The sequence below is a fragment of the Triticum urartu genome, chromosome 2 (genome assembly GCF_003073215.2).
Source record: "Triticum urartu cultivar G1812 chromosome 2, Tu2.1, whole genome shotgun sequence".
NCBI lineage: Eukaryota > Viridiplantae > Streptophyta > Magnoliopsida > Poales > Poaceae > Triticum > Triticum urartu.
The window spans coordinates 206,498,446-206,519,760 of NC_053023.1; the positions used below are offsets into that span (position 1 = coordinate 206,498,446).

General features: G+C 47.5%; 1 protein-coding gene across 1 annotated transcript in view; it reads left to right on the plus strand.

Annotated features, from left to right (window-relative positions):
• The first annotated feature begins 982 nt into the window (after positions 1–982).
• LOC125535770 (probable glutathione S-transferase GSTU6) overlaps positions 983–21,315 on the plus strand; it is a 140,314-nt gene continuing 119,981 nt past the window's right edge. The window contains exon 1 of the mRNA XM_048698844.1: positions 983–1,181. Coding sequence (XP_048554801.1) covers positions 983–1,181 — 199 coding nt within the window. The remainder of the gene's footprint in view (positions 1,182–21,315) is intronic.

Genomic DNA, 21,315 nt, shown 5'->3' on the forward strand with positions numbered 1-21,315 from the left:
CTTCTAAGCTTCTTCATGCGTCTCTCGTCTTGCTGACATAAAAGAAAAAAAATTCTATTAGCACACAAGTTATATCTGCCTATATCTTTGTAACTGAACTTAGCATTATTCACAGCCTGCTTCTCATATAAAAGTGGTGAGAGCCATCACACTATGCACTAAGCTGAGCATCTGCCAATACCTTTGTACCTGAACTGAGCACCCCTTCACAGAATGAACTTCACGTCCTGTTTTTTAATTCTGCAATATTTGATTACTTATATGTACCTGAATTGAGCACTGTCCACAACTTGAACTTCTTGTTTTGCAAAGGGGAAATACTGTCTATAGTTAAAAAACCTGAACCTTCATGAGTTTGAATGGTTGGACTGCTAGTGCATACCAACCTGACCTTCATGTCATATCACATGCATGTTCTATTTTCCTTTTATTTTTTTGCACAGAACCAGATACATACCAACCTGAACTCTAGCACACTTACTAGTTGAACTACACATGGCTTTTCCACATGTGAATGTGAATGCAGGCAAATTTTATAGTGTTTGTAGCCTGGACTGAGGCTCACACACTACCAGAACTTCACATGGTTGTAAGCAAATAACAAACCAAAGGAAGGAAGAAGTTCAACCATACCCTGGCTAGAAGTTCGGCCAACCTTTTTCCAGCAGTTGATAGGCCACCTTGAGAAAAATTCGTTGTGGAGGCAGGAGAGGAACCGCATGGCAATCCATGTCTTGCAGGGGGTGCGAAGTTCATCTGCACGAAGCAAGAAGGTCAGAGAAGGCAAGATTGAAGAAGAAGGCAAGATCAGGGAGGAAATTCATATACCGTTCTTAGATTTGAAGGCGCCGCCAATGCAGCCTCCGCCGCTGAGATGCTTCCTTGGGTGTGCTATTCGCCGTAGGTTGCGCCTTGGCCGTCACAAGCACTGCCAAGCCGTCTGGCGGTGACGATGGACCGAGGATGAAGCTTCCGGAAGTCCATGGCGGCCGTTCATCGCAGAAATCTGGCGGCTTCACCGGATCCAGGCGACGCGGTCTCCCTCGCGCCGGTGTCCGCCGTCGCTCGCTCGCCTGCGCCAACGGTCGGGCAGGAGGTGGAGTCGGAGGGGGCGGAGCTCGATCCGGTCGGCCAGGATCTGGAGAAGGAAGGGAGGCACTGGATCCGGAGGATTTTTGGAGGCGAATCACGGCGGAGATCGAGGGGAGGAGCGGCGAGGAGGGGGTTGGGGAGGGGCGGCTCGATCGGGATCGGGGTCCAGGTGGGATTCTGTCGGGCCGGGCCAGCAGTCCAGGGAAGTTCGGGAACCTGTCTTCGGGCCCTATATAGGGCTGATGTGATCCAAATAACTATTCTAATCCTGGGATTAGAATAGTGTTGTCCTATATATATATAAAATCATCACATATACGTGATGATACTTAACTACTAGGTACAATGCATAAAATTGAAAAAGAATAATATTAAAACTAATAATCCCTCCTGGGGCCAGTATTCTGGCAGCCCCTCGTCAGCAGCTCCTTGGTGCGTGGCGTCTTCCCAGTGCAGAGACAGTACTCTGCCTCCTCCGCCTCGCAGCGCTTGACGTACTGATCTGCCTCTTGCTGGCGGACGAGCGTGAACGATCTTGTCATTTCGTTGGGCGCCCACTGGAGCTCCTCGTCTGTGGCACGCTGGACCTTATCGGTCCACCTCCACGCAGCGATGAGGCGCCCAGCGCCTTTGAACTTCCTCGCAAAGTACCCATCTTCGTACACCTCCTCCGCACGACGACGCGCCCGCCCCCAAAGCTCCGCCGCCTCCTTTTTCCAGGCGGCATCATGAGCTTCACATGCCGCCTAGTACCTGGCTTCCTCCTCCGCCATCTCCTTCTTGAACGCACTTGCCTGGCTTTCTCAGCTGGCGGCAGCGACTTCCACAAACAAAGATTGTATTGGACCCAAAACCAATCCAAAGTTGGGGGGTCCGGCGCAACCTCATCCGGCGACGCGTAGGGGTCCTCGTCACTGCTATTCGAGTCAGCGTCCTCGGGGGGCGGCGACTCCTCGTCGGCGCGTGGGCAGATCGGCGATGCCATGGCAGAGATTTGAGAGAGAGAGAGAGAGAGGGCGAGCGAGGGGAGGATGTAGATGAGAATGCAGGCGGGACGACGTGAGCAAGGTAGTATTTATTGGTGGCCGGAATCTAGATCGAAGGCAACAATACACACGCCGGTCGCCAGAATTTATGAGTACTATAGTTTGAATTACACACGATTCCCGTAGCAAAATCCGTGTGTGAATATAATAGCTGACAATTTCCAATACAGAACGTGTCTGATTAATGACCCCCGCCACTCACCTACCAAACCTCGAGCCATAAAATAGAGTACCAATCGTGTGGGGGCCGGTTGTCTTGCCAGATCTTTACATTTTCTTTTTTGAACACCAGATATTTACATCGTTTGATGATTTTTTAACTCGCACACAAGTACACAAAAATATGATTTTACAAACCATTATGGTTAGCCTTTGCATATAGATGTAGTTCAAATTTGAATTACAATTATTAAATGGCTAGAAAATGACTTAAATGTCTTTAAAAAGTCAAATGACCCCTAGAATTTTCCAAATTTTCACATGACAATTGTAGTAGTGCACGTTAAACGTAGAAAAAATTTGAAGGCCATAAGAGGAAGCTATCTCCCGTTCATCATCAAACATGCATTGTTCCCTCTCGGAACCACGAGCCTTCTAGTGAGTTGCTCCGGTTTGTGAGGGGGGTGTCCAAACTTCCGTCAAATAGGCCAATTTTTTACCACATCATCTTGGTGGCTTGACATTACATCAAGCAAGGTTTTCATGTTTTTCTGATATTTTTACATTTTTGGAATTAAAATGCCATGGCACTCCATGCATGTGTCCATGCCGTGAGACCAATATGTTTGAAAATTCCTTCTAATTTACTGCACATGGAATTAATTCGCACACAAGTACACAAATATGATTTTTCAAACCGTTATGGTTAGCCGTTGCATGTAGATGTAGTTCAAATTTGAATTACGGTCATTAAATGGCTAGAAAAATCACTTAAATGTCTTTAAAAGGTCAAATGACCCCTAATTTTTTTCAATTTTGCACATGACAGTTGTATTTGTGCACGTTAAATGTAGAAAAAATTTGAAGGCCGTAAGAGGAAGTTATCACCCGTTCGTCATCAAACATGCATTGTTCCCTCTCGGAACCACGAGCCTTCTAGTGAGTTGCTCCGGTTTGTGATGGGGTGTGTCCAAACTTTCATAAAACATGCCAACTTTTTTACCACATCATTTTGGTGGCATGACACTACATCAAGCAAGGTTTCATGTTTTTCTGATCATTTTTAAATTTTTTGGAATTAAAATGTCATGGCACTCCATGCATGTGTCCATGTTGTGAGACCAATATGTTTGAAAATTCTTTCTAATTTACTGCACATGGAATTAACTCACACACAAGTACACAAATATGATTTTTTTCAAACCGTTATGGTTCACCGTTGCATGTAGATGCAGTTCAAATTTGAATTACGGTCATTAAATGGCTAGAAAATCACTTAAATGTCTTTGAAAGGTCAAATGACCCCTGAAATTTTCCAAATTTTCACATGACAGTTGTATTAGTGCATGTTAAACGTATAAAAAATTGAAGACTGTAAGGGGAAGCTATTTCCTCTTCATCATCAAACATGCATTGTTCCCTCTCGGAACCACTAGCCTTCTAGTGAGTTGTTCCAGTTTGTGAGGGGTGTGTGTCCAAACTTTCGTCAAACATGCCAATTTTTTTACCACATCATCTTGATGGAATGACATTACATCAAGTAAGGTTTCATGTTTTTTGATCATTTTTTAATTTTTTTGGAATTAAAATGCCATGGCAGTCCATGCATACATATGCATGTGTCCATGTCGTGAGACCAATATGTTTGAAAATTCCTTCTAATTTACTACACATGGAATTAACTCGCACACAAGTACACAAAAATGATTTTTCAAACCGTTATGGTTAGCCGTTGTATGTAATGGTAGTTCAAATTTGAATTACGGTCATTAAATGGCTAGAAAATGACTTAAATGGATTCAAAAGGTCAAATGACCCTTGAAATTTTCCAAATTTTCACATGACAGTTGTATTAGTGCATGTTACATGTAGAAAAAAATTGAAGCCGTAAGAGGAAGCTATCTCCCGTTCGTCATCAAACATGCATTGTTCCCTCTCGGAACCATGAGCCTTCTAGTGAGTTGCTCCGGTTTGTGAGGGGTGTGTGTACAAACTTTCATGAAACATGCCAAATTTTTTACCACATCATCTTGGTGGCATTACATTACATCCACCAAGGTTTCATGTGTTTCTGATATTTTTATAATATTTTGTAATTTAAATGCCATGGCACTCCATGCTTAATTGTGTCATAGCCATTAGACCTAGGGATGAAAATGGAGTGGAAACTTTCCATTTTTCCAGACGAAAAATGGAAATGGAGAGTGTCGGTGTCAAAACCGGCAGATCTCGGGTAGGGGGTCCCGAACTGTGCGTCTAAGGCGGATGGTAACAGGAGGCAGGGGACATGATGTTTTGCCCAGGTTCAGGCCCTCTTGATGGAGGTAAAACCCTACGTCCTGCTTGATTATTCTTGATAATGTGAGTAGTACAAGAGTAGATCTACCACGAGATCGGAGAGGCTAAACCCTAGAAGCTAGCCTATGGTATGATTGTATGTTGTCCTACGGACTAAAACCCTCCGGTTTATATAGACACCGGAGGGGGCTAGGGTTACACAAGGTTGGTTACAAAGGAGGAGATATCCATATCTGTATCGCCTAGCTTGCCTTCCACGCCAAGTAGAGTCCCATCCGGACACGGGACGAAGTCTTCAATCTCGTATCTTCATAGTCCAACAGTCCGGCCAAAGGATATAGTCCGGCTATCCGGAGACCCCCTAATCCAGGACTCCCTCAGTAGCCCCTGAACCAGACTTCGACGATGATGAGTCCGGCGCACAGTGTTATCTTCGGCATTGAAAGGCGAGTTCCTCCTCCGAATACGCCACGGAAGAGTTTGAATACAAGGATAGTGTCCGACCCTGCAAAATAAGTTCCACATACCACCGTAGAGAGAATAATATTTCCACAAATCTAATCTGCTAATGTTTTGGCAGCATGACATCACACCACGGCCCGGTAATTATTTGAACCATTTTTCTTTAACCAGCCCCGCACATAACGCGAGGCGGTTTCTTGACACGTCTTGTCAAAGCAGAGATCGTGTTCCCCTTATCACAGGATTCTCATCAATACGGACGTGGGTAACCCAACCGCGCCACCAATTACGGTGCTTGGGGGATAAGCGAGTTTTACCAGGCTAGTGGGGGGCGCATAGTTTCGTCCGCCTTATAAAGGGATAAGGTTTCACCTTTTTCTACCCACGCCTTCTTCCTCCTTGCTCATCCATTCTCGCGCACTCGAGCTCCAACGCCCAAGTCCACATCCTTCTCCTCCACTCTCTCCAAACATGTCCGAAGTGAGAGGCAAGTGGATGGCCTCCTCCGTCACAGAGGGACACATCAAAAAGCTACGTGGAGACGGATACTTAGCCGCGGATATCGCGCACCGGCTGCCAGCCGCGGGGCAGGTCGTCCCTACCCTGGAACCTCACGAAAGGGTGGTTTTCCTCCCCCACTTCATCCGCGGACTGGGGTTTCCCCTCCATCCATTCGTCCACGGCCTCATGTTCTATTATGGGCTGGACTTTCATGATCTGGCCCCGAATTTCATCCTCAACATCTCGGCGTTCATCGTCGTATGTGAGGCTTTCCTCCGCATCCGCCCCACTTCGGCCTGTGGCTGAAGACCTTCAATATCAAGCCGAAGGTGGTTGGCGGCCAACAAGCGGAATGCGGCGGAGCCATGGTGGGCAAAATGTCCAACGTCATATGGCTCGAGGGCTCCTTCGTGGAGACCATAAAGGGGTGACAATCGGGGTGGTTCTACATCATCGAGCCGCGCGACACCAACTGGGTGGCGGCCCCCGAGTTTCGATTCGGAATCCCCACGCGACTCACTTCCTGGAAGGAGAAGGGCCTGTCCTGGGGTTCATCGGTGGAGCTGGACGGACTCCAGAAGTGTATCCGGAACATGATAAGCAAGAAACTTAAGCTTGTCAACATAGTCCAGGTCATGCTTTTCCGCCGGATCCTCCCGTGTCAACAACGGGATTTCAACTTATGGGAGTTTGACCCGGCCCATCACCAGACTCTACATGAGCTCTTCGACACGACGCATAAGGACGTCTGGAGGGTGTTGTTCAAGGGCGCCGAGGTCCCTCCTTCTCTTACCGAGGACCGCGGGCTAAGCGCGAAGCGCCCTGCGAATCCGGTAAGTTCTGTACATCTGGTAGGATATTTATTTCCCATAGATTAACCATGTGCGGGGTCTGAGCTCACATGCCTTTGACAGGACTGGGTGGAGACATCAGAGCAGATTAACTGTCTGGCCCCTCTGCCCAAAGACCCTACGGACGCTCTCCTGACAGAGATGCGGACTCCGGCTCCTTATGAGGTGCCGGAGAAGACCAAGAAGAAGGCCAAGGGAACCCGAAAGAGTTCCCGGCGCCAGGTGGTATCGGACTCATCGTCTGATAACACCGAGACGCACTCCTCCCGTGAAAACGAGGAGAAGGAAGATGAAGAATCTCCCCCTCCAGCCGGGGGAGACAAGAAAAGGAAAGCCGCCCCAACCGGGGAGGACGAAGGGTCCAGGAAGGGAAGGACTCTCCTTTCGGACTGCTCCACCACCGCCGCCGACGGTGAAGACGAGTGGCTGCTCAGGGCCAAGCCCCTGGCGAAGTCGTAAGTATTCGGATACCAGAGTAACTCATAGCATACCTTTGTCGCACTGCTTCTCCTAACGTCGAATATGACTATGCAGTCCGCCCCAAGCCCGTATCGACGTATCATCGTCGGACGGTTCTTTGTATTCGTCGGACATGAATAGTGATACACTTCCAATCGCCTCCTCCCCTTGCCCTACGGACAATGCCGAGGTATTGTCTCAAGGGGCACCTGTTGGGGAACGTAGTAATTTAAAAAAAATTCCTACGCACACACAAGATCATGGTGATGCATAGCAACGAGAGGGGAGAGTGTTGTCCACGTACCCTCGTAGACCGAAAGCGGAAGCGTTAGCACAACGCGGTTGATGTAGTCGTACGTCTTCACAATCCGACCGATCCAAGTACCGAATGCACGGCACCTCCGAGTTCAGCACACGTTCAGCTCGATGACGTCCCGTGAACTCCGATCCAGCAGAGCTTCACGGGAGAGTTCTGTCAGCACGACGGCGTGGTAACGGTGATGATGTTGCTACCGACGCAGGGCTTCGCCTAAGCACCGCTACGATATGACCGAGGTGGAATATGGTGGAGGGGGGCACCGCACACGGCTGGGAGAGATCAACTGATCAACTTGTGTGTCTAGAGGTGCCTCCCAGCCCCTGTATATTAAGGAGCAAGGGGGGAGGCCGGCAGGCCCTCTATGGGCGCGCCAGGAGGAGGAGTCCTCCTCCTAGTAGGAGTAGGACTCCCCTTTCCAACTCCTACTAGGAGGAGGAAAGGAAGGAGGAGAAGGAGAAGGAAGGAGAAGGAGGAAAAGGAGGAAAGGGGGGCCAACCCCTAGTCCAATTCGGTTTGGGCTAGGGGGGCCGTGCGCCCTGCCTCCTCTCTTCTACCACTTGGCCCATGAGGCCCATTACTTCTTCCTCGTATTCCCGTAACTCCCCAGTACCCCCGAAAAACCCCGAATCACTCGGAACCTTTCCGATGTCCGAATATAGTCGTTCAATATATCGATCTTTACGTCTCGACCATTTCGAGACTCCTCGTCATGTCTCCGATCTCATCTGGGACTCCGAACTACCTTCGATACATCAAATCACATAAACTAATAATACAATCGTCACCGAAACTTTAAGCGTGCGGACCCTACGGGTTCGAGAACTATGTAGACATGACCGAGACATGTCTCCAGTCAATAACCAATAGCGGAACTTGGATGCTCATATTGGCTCCCACATATTCTATGAAGATCTTTATCGGTCAGACCGCATAACAACATACGTTGTTCCCTTTGTCATCGGTATGTTACTTGCCCGAGATTCGATCGTCGGTCTCTCAATACCTAGTTCAATCTCGTTACCGGCAAGTCTCTTTACTCGTTCCGTAATACATCATCCCGCAACTAACTCATTAGTTGCAATGCTTGCAAGGCTTAAGTGATGTGCATTACCGAGAGGGCCCAGAGTTACCTCTCCGACAATCGGAGTGACAAATCCTAATCTCGAAATACGCCAACCCAACAAGTACCTTCGGAGACACCTGTAGAGCACCTTTATAATCACCCAGTTATGTTGTGACGTTTGGTAGCACACAAAGTGTTCCTCCGGTAAATGGGAGTTGCATGATCTCATAGTCATAGGAACATGTATAAGTCATGAAGAAAGCAATAGCAAGAAACTAAACGATCAAGTGCTATGCTAACGGAATGGTCCAAGTCAATCACATCATTCTCCTAATGATGTGATCCCGTTAATCAAATGACAACTCATGTCTATGGTTAGGAAACATAACCATCTTTGATCAACGAGCTAGTCACGTAGAGGCATACTAGTGACACTCTGTTTGTCTATGTATTCACGCATGTATTATGTTTCCGGTTAATACAATTCTAGCATGAATAATAAACATTTATCATGATATAAGGAAATAAATAATAACTTTATTATTCCCTCTAGGGCATATTTCCTTCAGTCTCCCACTTGCACTAGAGTCAATAATCTAGTTCACATCGCCATGTGATTTAATACCAATAGTTCACATCACCATGTGATTAACACCCATAGTTCACATCGACATGTGACCAACACCCAAAGGGTTTACTAGAGTCAATAATCTAGTTCACATCGCTATGTGATTAACACCCAAAGAGTACTGAGGTGTGATCGTGTTTTGCTGGTGAGAGAAGTTTAGTCAACGGGTCTGCCATATTCAGATCCGTAAGTATTTTGCAAATTTCCATGTCAACAATGCTCTGCACAGAGCTACTCTAGCTAATTGCTCCCACTTTCAATATGTATCCAGATTGAGATTTAGAGTCATCTGGATCAGTGTCAAAATTTGCATCGACATAACCCTTTACGACGAACCTTTTGTCACTTCCATAATCGAGAAACATATCCTTATTTCACTAAGGATAATTTTGACCAATGTCCAGTGATCTACTCCTAGATCACTATTGTACTCCCTTGCCAAAAACAGTGTAGGGTATACAATAGATCTGGTACACAACATGGCATATTTTATAGAACCTATGGCCAAGGCATAGGGAATGACTTTCATTCTCTTTCTATCTTCTGCCGTGGTCGGGCTTTGAGTCTTACTCAGTTTCACACCTTGTAACACAGGCAAGAACTCTTTCTTTGACTGTTCCATTTTGAACTACTTCAAAATCTTGTCAAGGTATGTACTCATTGAAAAACTTATCAAGCGTCTTGATCTATCTCTATAGATCTTGATGCTCCATATGTAAGCAACTTCACCGAGGTCTTTCTTTGAAAAACTACTTTCAAACACTCCTTTATGCTTTGCAGAATAATTCTACATTATCTCCGATCAACAATATGTCATTCACATATACTTATCAGAAATGATGCAGTGCCCCCACTCACTTTATTGTAAATACAGGCTTCACCGCAAGTCTGTATAAAACTATATGCTTTGATCAACTTATCAAAGCATATATTCCAACTCCGAGATGCTTGCACCAGTCCATAGATGGATCGCTGGAGCTTGCATATTTTGTTAGCACCTTTAGGATTGACAAAACCTCCTGGTTGCATCATATACAACTCTTCTTTAATAAATCCATTAAGGAATGCAGTTTTGTTTATCCATTTGCCATATTTCATAAAATGTGGCAATTGCTAACATGATTCGGACAGACTTAAGCATAGATACGAGTGAGAAATTCTCATCGTGGTCAACACTTTGAACTTGCCGAAAACCTTTTGCGACAATTCTAGCTTTGCAGGTAGTAACACTACTATCAACGCCCGTCTTCCTCTTGAAGATCCATTTAATCTCAATGGCTCGTCGATCTTTGGGCAAGTCAATCAAAGTCCATACTTTGTTCTTATACATGGATCTCATCTCAGATTTCATGGCCTCAAGCCATTTCATGGAATCTGGGCTCATCATCGCTTCCTCATAGTTCGTAGGTTCGTCATGGTCAAGTAACATGACCTCCAGAACATGATTACTGTACCACTCTGGTGCGGATCTCACTCTGGTTTACCTACGAGGTTCGGTAGTAACTTGATCTGAAGTTACATGATCATCATCATTAGCTTCCTCACTAATTGGTGTAGGAGTCACAGAAACAGATTTCTATGATGAACTACTTTCCAATAAGGGAGCAGGTACAGTTACCTCATCAAGTTCTACTTTCCTCCCACTCACTTCTTTCGAGAGAAACTCCTTCTCTAGAAAGGATCCATTCTTAGCAATGAATACCTTGCCTTTGGATCTGTGATAGAAGGTGTACCCAACATTTTCTTTTGGGTATCCTATGAAGACGCACTTCTCCGATTTGGGTTTGAGCTTACCAGGTTGAAACTTTTGCACATAAGCATTGCAACCTCAAACTTTAAGAAACGACATCTTTGGTTTCTTGCCAAACCACAGTTCATACAGTGTCGCCTCAACGGATTTAGATGGTGCCCTTTTTAATGTGAATGCAGCTGTCTCTAATGCATAACCCCAAAACTATGGTGATTAATTGGTAAGAAACATCATAGATTGCACTATATCCAATAATAGTACGGTTATGACGTTTGGACACACCATTATGCTGTGGTGTTCCAGGTGGCATGATTTTGTGAAACTATTCCACATTGTTTTAATTGAAGACCAAACTCGTAACTCAAATATTTGTCTCTGCAATCAGATCGTAGAAACTTTATTTTCTTGTCACGATGATTTTCCACTTCACTCTGAAGTTCTTTGAACTTTTCAAATGTTTCAGACTTATGTTTCATCAAGTAGATATACCCATATCTGCTCAAATCATCTGTGAAGGTCAGAAAATAACGATACCCGCCGCGAGCCTCAACACTCATCGGACTACATACATCAGTATGTATTATTTCCAATATGTCAGTTGCTCGCTCCATTGTTCCGGAGAACGGAGTCTTAGTCATCTTGCCCATGAGGCATGGTTCGCAAGCATCAGAATGATTCATAATCAAGTGATTCCAAAAGCCCATCAGCATGGATTTTCTTCATGCGCTTTACACCAATATGACCTAAACGGCAGTGCCACAAATAAGTTGCACTGTCATTATTAACTTTGCATCTTTTGGCTTCAATATTATGAGAATGTGTATCACCACAATCAAGATCCAACAAACCATTTTCATTGGGTGTATGACCATAGAAGGTTTTATTCATGTAAACAGAACAACAAATTATTCTCTTACTTAAATGAATAACCGTATTGCAATAAACATGACCAAATCATATTCATGCTCAACGCAAACACCAAATAACACTTATTTAGGTTCAACACTAATCCCGAAAGTATAGGGAGTGTGCGATGATGATCATATCAATCTTGGAACCACTTCCAACACACATCGTCACTTCACCCATAACTAGTCTCTGTTCATTCTGCAACTCCCGTTTTGAGTTACTACTCTTAGCAACTGAACTAGTATCAAATACCGAGGGGTTGCTACGAACACTAGTAAAATACACATCAATAATCTGTATATCAAATATACCTTTGTTCACTTTGCCATCCTTCTCATCCGCCAAATACTTGGGGCAGTTCCGCTTCCAGTGACCATTCCCTTTGCAGTAGAAGCACTTAGTCTCAGGCTTAGGACCAAACTTGGGCTTCTTCACTTGAGCAGCAACTTGCTTGCCGTTCTTCTTGAAGTTCCCTTTCTTTCCCTTTGCCCTTTTCTTGAAACTAGTGGTCTTGTTAATCATCAACACTTGATGCTCTTTATTGATTTCTACCTTCATCGATTTCATCATCATGAAAAGCTCGGGAATCATTTTCGTCATCCCTTGCATACTATAGTTCATCATGAAGTTCTACTAACTTGGTGATGGTGACTAGAGAATTCTGTCAATCACTATTTTATCTAGAAGATTAACTCCCACTTGATTCAAGCGATTGTAGTACCCAGACAATCTGAACACATGCTCACTGCTTGAGCTATTCTCCTCCATATTTTAGCTATAGAACTTGTTGGAGACTTCATATCTCAACTCGGGTTTTTGCTTGAAATATTAACTTCAACTCCTGGAACATCCATATGATCCATGATGTTCAAAACATCTTTGAAGTCCCGATTCTAAGCTGTTAAGTATGGTGCACTAAACTATCAAGTACTCATCATATTGAGCTAGCCAAACGTTCATGACGTCTGCATCTGCTCCTGCAATAGGTCTGTCACCTAGCGGTGCATTAAGGACATAATTCTTCTGTGTAGCAATGAGGATAAACCTCAGATCATGGATCCAATCCACATCATTGCTACTGACATCTTTCAACTTAGTTTTCTCTAGGAACATATCAAAAATAAAATAGGGGAGCTAAACGCGAGCTATTGATCTACAACATAGATATACTAATACTACCAGGACTAAGTTAATGATAAATTTAAGTTCAATTAATCATATTACTTAAGAACTCCCACTTAGAAAGACATCCCTCTAATCTTCTAAGTGATCACGTGATCCAAATCAACTAAACCATAACCAATCATCACGTGAAATGGAGTAGTTTTCAATGGTGAACATCACTATGTTGATCATATCTACTATATGATTCACGCTCGACCTTTCAGTCTCAGTGTTCCGAGGCCATATCTGCATATGCTAGGCTCGTCAAGTTTAACCTGAGTATTCTGCGTGTGCAAAACTGGCTTGCACCCGTTGTAGATGGACGTAGAGCTTATCACACCCGATCATCATGTGGTGTCTGGGCACGACAAACTTTGGCAATGGTGCATACTCAGGGAGAACACTTTTATCTTGAAATTTAGTGAGAGATCATCTTATAATGCTACCGTCAATAAAAGCAAGATAAGATGCATAAAAGATAAACATCACATGCAATCAATATAAGTGATATGATATGGCCATCATCATCTTGTGCTTGTGATGTTCATCTCCGAAGCACCGTCATGATCACCATCGTCACCGGCGCGATACCTTGATCACCATCGTAGCATCGTTGTCGTCTTGCCAATCTTATGCTTCCACGACTATCGCTACCGCTTAGTGATAAAGTAAAGCATTATGGCGCAATTGCATTGCATACAATAAAGCGACAACCATATGGCTCCTGCCAGTTGCCGATAACTCGGTTACAAAACATGATCATCTCATACAATAAAATTTAGCATCATGTCTTGACCTTATCACATCACAACATGCCCTGCAAAAACAAGTTAGACGTCCTCTACTTTGTTGTTGCAAGTTTTACGTGGCTGCTATGGGCTTAGCAAGAACTGTTCTTACCTACGCATCAAAACCACAACGATAGTTTGTCAAGTTGGTGCTGTTTTAACCTTCGCAAGGACCGGGCGTAGCCACACTTGGTTCAACTAAAGTTGGAGAAACTGACACCCGCCAGCCACCTGTGTGCAAAGCACGTCGGTAGAACCAGTCTCGCGTAAGCGTACGTGTAATGTCGGTCCGGGCTGCTTCATCCAACAATACCGCTGAACCAAAGTATGACATGCTGGTAAGCAGTATGACTTATATCGCCCAGAACTCACTTGTGTTCTACTCCTGCATAACATCAACGTATAAAACCTAGGCTCGGATGCCACTGTTGGTTAACGTAGTAATTTCAAAAAAATTCCTACGCACACACAAGATCATGGTGATGCATAGCAACGAGAGGGGAGAGTGTTGTCCATGTACCCTCGTAGACCGAAAGCGGAAGCGTTAGCACAACGCGGTTGATGTAGTCGTACGTCTTCACAATCCGACCGATCCAAGTACCGAACGCACGACACCTCCGAGTTCAGCACACGTTCAGCTCGATGACGTCCCGCGAACTCCGATCCAGCAGAGCTTCACGGGAGAGTTCTATCAGCACGACGGCGTGGTAACGGTGATGATGTTGCTACCAACGCAGGGCTTCGCCTAAGCACCGCTACGATATGACCGAGGTGGAATATGGTGGAGGGGGGCACCGCACACGGCTGGGAGAGATCAAGTGATCAACTTGTGTGTCTAGAGGTGCCTCCCAGCCCCTGTATATTAAGGAGCAAGGGGGGAGGCCGGCCGGCCCTCTATGGGTGCGCCAGGAGGAGGAGTCCTCCTCCTAGTAGGAGTAGAACTCCCCTTTCCTACTCCTACTAGGAGGAGGAAAGGAAGGAGGAGAAGGAGAAGGAAGGAGAAGGAGGAAAAGGAGGAAAGGGGGGCCGACCCCCTAGTCCAATTCGGTTTGGGCTAGGGGGGCCGCGCGCCCTGCCTCCTCTCTTCCACCACTTGGCCCATGAGGCCCATTACTTCTTCCTCGTATTCCCATAACTCCCCGGTACCCCCGAAAATACCCGAATCACTCGGAACCTTTCCGATGTACGAAAATGGTCGTCCAATATATCGATCTTTACGTCTCGACCATTTCGAGACTCCTCATCATGTCCCCGATCTCATCTGGGACTCCGAACTACCTTCGGTACATCAAATCACATAAACTCATAATACAATCGTCACCGAAACTTTAAGCATGCGGACCCTACGGGTTCGAGAACTATGTAGACATGACTGAGACATGTCTCCGGTCAATAACCAATAGCGGAACCTGGATGCTCATATTGGCTCCCACATATTCTACGAAGATCTTTATCGGTCAGACCGCATAACAACATACGTTGTTCCCTTTGTCATCGGTATGTTACTTGCCCGAGATTCGATCGTCGATATCTCAATACCTAGTTCAATCTCGTTACCGGAAAGTCTCTTTACTCGTTCCGTAATACATCATCCCGCAACTAACTCATTAGTTGCAATGCTTGCAAGGCTTAAGTGATGTGCATTACCGAGAGGGCACAGAGATACCTCTCCGGCAATCGGAGTGACAAATCCTAATCTCGAAATATGCCAACCCAACAAGTACCTTCGGAGACACCTGTAGAGCACCTTTACAATCACCCAGTTACGTTGTGACGTTTGGTAGTACACAAAGTGTTCCTCCGGTAAACGGGAGTTGCATAATCTCATAGTCATAGGAACATGTATAAGTCATGAAGGAAGCAATAGCAACAAACTAAACGATCAAGTGCTATGCTAATGGAATGGGTCAAGTCAATCACATCATTCTCCTAATGATGTGATCCCGTTAATCAAATGACAACTCATGTCTATGGTTAGGAAACATAACCATCTTTGATCAACGAGCTAGTCAAGTAGAGGCATACTAGTAACCCTCTGTTTGTCTATGTATTCACACATGTATTATGTTTCCGGTTAATACAATTCTAGCATGAATAATAAACATTTATCATGATATAAGGAAATAAATCATAACTTTATTATTGCGTCTAGGGCATATTTCCTTTAGCACCGAGCCGGGGGAGACAGTCCCGGAGGCACCTCACGGCGACCTTCCGGACTCCAGGAGCAAAGGGAGCAAGGCTCCCAAGGGCTCCAAGTTCGGCCCTCAGCCGGACACCGCGCAGGAACCTCCAGTGGTTCCGGACTCGAGCAGGCGGCCCTCTTCCAAGAGGGGCAAGCCGCGCGTGCCGGTGACCTCTGTCCATCCAGAGGCACCAGACAACCTGCTGGGAGCGCTTCGCGGCGCTTCCATCGATGAATAGCACCGCACTATTATGAGTGCGGTGATCAAGAAGGTTCAGTCCACCAAGAGCGGACTGACTGAAGCCTGTGCCAGCCTTCTAACAGGATTTGAGGTAAGTATTTAAAATATAGGAAAATATTACCGCATAGACAGTAGCCCCTGATGCTCTGTTTGGTGTTCACAAAGAAAAGCCGAATAGAGGATCAAATAATATCTGCAGGAGTGTAATATAAGTATGTCTGTATGCGTATGCAGGCTTCGTTGCTGACCTCTGTCGCACTGACTGTGGAGGTCTCCGCACTGAAGCAAGACCTCGAGGGGTCCGAGAAAGATCTCGGCCTTGCCAAGAGGCGGCTCGAGGAGAACAAAGGTAAGCAATACCTTGTCTATATAAAAAAGAAAATGTGGTTGCGAGATGATAGGATCATCATGAATGTGCCAAGGGCCACGACCGAAGTGGCGACCCTGAAGCAAGCATTGTCCGAGGCCGAGAACAAAGCGGCCAAGGAGCGCACTGAGCGGGAAAAACAAGAGGCATGGGTAGGCAAGGTGCAGCAAGAGCTCCAGGCTCTCGTGAAGAAGCACGAGGCTTTGGAGCTTGACTCGAAGACGCGAGAGTTCGAGCTTGCGGCAGCCCTCGAGAGCGCAAAGCATGCCAAGGCCGAAGCCCAAAAGGCCCTCCAGGAGATTGAGGCGATGAGGAAGATAGCGGCGGGTAAGGCATTCAATATGCAAAGCAAGCATGTGAAAGTAAACTACTTGTTACTTACCCGAGTCAGGAGCTCTCCAGGAGCATTCGCAGATTTGCCTCGCAGCGTGTCGGATGCCGCGAAATTTTACCAGACCGAGGAGGGAAGCTCAATGGAGAAGTTGTTCTGGTCTCAGTATAATAGGACCGAACACCCGATGCCTATGAGCGACCAGCTGAAGCAACTGGTCGATCTACACAAGGCGGCCGAACAGGCCATGATGGGCCTTATAGTCCGGATGTGGCCTGGCGACTCCCTTCCCAACAGCTACTTTGGCCTGGTGAGGCGGCTTGTGGATGCCTGCCAACGGCTGGAAGTCGTAAAGCGCTCCATCTGCATCGAAGGTGCACGCTGGGCTTTTGCCCATGCGAAGGTGCACTGGGCCCAGAAGGACACCGAGAAGCTGGTGAAGGAGGGGCCGCCACAGGGCAAGGACCATCGCCACCCCGAAATGTATTATGAGGGTGTCCTGAAGGGTGCCCGTCTTGTAGCGGACGAGTGTGCGAAGGATGTAATATTTGAATGAGCTCGCTTGTGTGATCCTGTATTATGAAAACTTGTTCATATGCGCTATGCCACGCTTGTTTGAATTTAAAATATTACCTTCTATGTGGCTGTTTATCAAATCTGAGAGATGGCCAGTCGTTGGCTTCTGCCCCCATGCCACGAGTGCTAGGGTGTTCGGGATAAATCTGAGCACTCGTTTTCCCATTGTTGGGTCCTTCAAGGGAGGTGCTCAGCTCAACAAACAAGGCAATCAGACTATAATGCTTTATCACTCTCACTTTGCCATAGAAGTCTACAATTTTAAATTTTAGCGAAGCCCCTAGTATTCGGAAGGCCGAATTCGGGGCGCTATACACGCTTTAAGCCGGACAAAGCCGACTCCTCGCTCTAAGCGGCATAAGTCTTTAGGGACTCGAGACCTCTCGAACAGCGACCAACTCTCGCCTTATCATGACAGTCAGTTTTAGCTTTCTCTACTGAGGTGCTTAGCCCAGATGAACCGGGGCACAATCACAGTAGTTCTCCCAGTGCTACCTTAGCCGATATAGCGGAACGTAAGGTACCAAAACATGGGAGCCGGGCAAACCCAACTATTAACCCAAGACATGATTCGGAGCTGATGCATATAATGCTATAAGTTTGGGGTGCCACACTGTCGAAAGTGTTCGGACTTCTCACGCCGTATTATGGGGTATGCTTAAACCCTACGTCCTGCTTGATTTATTCTTGATGATATGAGTATTACAAGAGTTGATCTACCACGAAATCGGAGAGGCTAAACCCTAGAAGCTAGCCTATGGTATGATTGTTGTTGTCCTACGGACTAAACCCTCCGGTTTATATAAACACCGGAGAGGGTTAGGGTTACACAAGGTCGGTTACAAAGGAGGAGATATCCATATCCGTACTGCCTAGCTTGCCTTCCACGCCAAGTAGAGTCCCATCCGGACATGAGACGAAGTCTTCAATCTTGTATCTTCATAGTCCAACAGTCCGGCCAAAGGATATAGTCCGGCTGTCCGGAGACCCCCTAATCCAGGACTCCCTCAGTAGCCCCTGAACCAGGCTTCAATGACGATGAGTCCGGCGTGCAGTATTGTCTTCGGCATTGCAAGGCGGGTTCCTCCTCCGAATACACCCCGGAAGAATTTGAATACAAGGATAGTGTCCGACCCTGCAAAATAAGTTCCACATACCACCGTAGAGAGAATAACATTTCCACAATTCTAATCTGCTGACACGTTTTGGCAACATGACATTAAGCCATGGCCCGGTGATTATTTGAACCGTTTCCTTTAACTAGCCCCGCACATAACGCGAGGCAGTTTTTTGACACGTCTTGTCAAAGCAGAGATCGTGTCCCCCTTATTACGGGATTCTCATCAATACGGGCGTGGGTAACCCAACCGCGCCATCAATTACGGAGCTTGGGGGATAAGCGAGTTTTACCAGGCTAGTGGGGGCGCATAGTTTCGGCCGCCCTTATAAAGGGACAAGGATTCACCTTTTCATCCACGCCTTCTTCCTCCTTTGCTCATCCATTTTCGCACACTCGAGCTCCAGCGCCCAAGTCCGCTTTTCCCACCTCAACCTTCTCCAACCATGTCCTAAGCGGGAGGCAGGTGGATGGTCTCCTCCGTCACGGAGGGACACATCAAGAAGCTGAGGAGAGCCAGATACCTGCCCGACGACATCGCGCACCAGCTCCCAGATGAGGGGCAGCTCATCCCCACCCCCAGGCCCCACGAGAGGGTAGTGTTCCTTACCCATTTCCTCCGCGGGCTGGGATTGCCTCTCGACCCATTCGTCCGGGGGCTCATGTTCTACTACAGCCTGGATTTCCACGATCTGGCCCCGAACTTCATCCACAACATCTTGGCGTTTATCGTCGTGTGCGAGGCCTTCCTCCGCATCAAGCCCCACTTCGGCTTATGGCTGAAGACTTTCAATGTCAAGCCGAAGGTAGTGAGTGACTGCCAGGCGGAGTGCGGAGGCGCCATGGTGGGCAAGATGCCCAATGTCACATGGCTCGAGGGCTCCTTCGTGGAGACCATAAAGGGGTGGCAATCGGGGTGGTTCTACATCACCGAGCCGCGTGACCTACATGGGCAGCGGCCCCCGAGTTCCGATCTAGCATCCCCACGTGGCTCACCTCCTGGCAAGAGAAGGGCCTGTCCTGGGGTAGTTCGGGAGAGCTGACGGGACTCCAAACATGTATCCAAAACATGGTGAGAAAGAAGCTCAAACTCGTCAACGTAGTCCAGGTCATGCTCATCCGCCGGATCCTCCCGTGTCAACAACGAGCTTTCAACTTGTGGGAGTTCGACCCGGTCCAGCACCAAACTCTGAATAGGCTCTTCGACACAACACACGAGGATGCCTTGAAGGTGCTATTCAAGGGTGCCGAGGTTCCCCCTCCCACTACCGAGGATCGCGGATTCTGCGCGAAGCGCCAAGCCAGCGCGGTAAGCTGTTTTACCTCTTACAGGATACTTGTTTTTCATAGTTTGACTCTATGCGGGATCTAAGCTCCCGTACCTTTCACAGGACTGGTAGGAGACGCCCGGACAGATCGACTGTCCGGCTCCTTTGTCCGAAGGCCCAGCAGACGCTCTCCTGACGGAGATGCTGACTCCGGCTCCTTACAAGGTGCCGGAGAAGACCAAGAAGGCCAAGGGAACCCGAAAGAGTTCCCGACGCCAGGTGATATCGGACTCATCGTCCGAGGACTCCTCGGCGCACTCCTCCCACGAAGACGAGGAGGAAGATGAAGACGCTCCCCCTCCAGTCGGGGGAGACAAGAAAAGGAAGGCCGCCCCAACTAGGGGGCCGAAGGGTCCAAGAAGGGAAGGACTCTCCTTCCGGGCAGTTCCACCACCGCCGCCGAAGGCGAAGACGAGTGGCTGCCCAGGGCCAAGCCCCTGGCGAAGTCGTAAGTATTCAGATACCAGAGTAACTCATAGCATTCCTTTGTCGCACTGCTTCTCCTAACGCCGAATCGTGATTATGCAGACCGTCCCGAGCCCGTATCGACGTATCCTCGTCGGATGGCTCCCTGGACTCGTCGGATATGGATAGCGATCCACTTCCGACAGCCACCTCCCCTTGCCCTACGGGCAACGCCGAGGTGTTGTCTCAAGAGGCACCAGGTCAAGGGGAGACAGTCCCAGAGGCGCCATAAGGCGACCTTCCGGACTCCGGGGGCAAAGGGAACCAGGGCTCCGAGTTCGGCCCTCAGTCGAACACCACAGCGGAACCTCCAATGGTTCCGGACTCGGGCATGCGACCTCCTTCCAAGAGGGGCAAGACGCCTGTGCCGGTGACCTCTGTCCATCCAGAGGCACCAGACAATCTGCTGGGAGCGCTTTGCAGTGCTTCCATTGACGAAGAGCACCGCACTATCATGAGTGCGGTGGTCCAGAAGGTTCAGTCCGCCAAGAGCGGACTGACTGAAGCCTATGTCAGCCTTCTAACAGGCTTTGAGGTAAGTTTTAGAAATATGGGGAAAAATATTACCGCATAGACAGTAGCCCTGATGCTCTGTTCGGTGTTCACAAAGAAAAGCTGAACAGAGGATCAAACAATATCGAGGAGTCTAATATAAGTATGTCAATATGTGTATGCAGGCTTCACTGCTGGCATCTGCCGCACTGACTGCAGAGGTCGCCACACTGAAGCAGGACCTTAAAGGGTCCAAGGACGAGCTCGGCCTTGCCAAGAGGCAGCTCGAGGAGAACAAAGGTAAGTAGTACCTAGTCTATGGATATGTATAAAAAGAATGCGATTGCAAAATGACAGGATCATCGTAAATTTGCCAGGGGCCACGACTGAGGTGGTGACCCTGAAGCAAGCGCTATCCGAGGCCGAAAAAAAAGTGGCCAAGGAGCGCACTGAGCGGAAAAGGCATGAGGCACGGGTGGGCGAGGTGCAGCAAGAGCTCCACGCTCTCGTGACGAAGCACGAGGCACTGGAGCTTGACTTGAAGACACGAGAGTCTGAGCTTGCCGCGGCCCTCAAGAGCGTAAAGAGTGCCAAGGCCGAAGCCCAAAAGGCCCTCCAGGAGATTGATGCGATGAAGAAGATAGCGGCGAGTAAGGCATTCTATATGCAAAGAAAGCATGTGGAAGTAAATTACCTGTTACTTACCCGAATCCGGAGCTCTCCA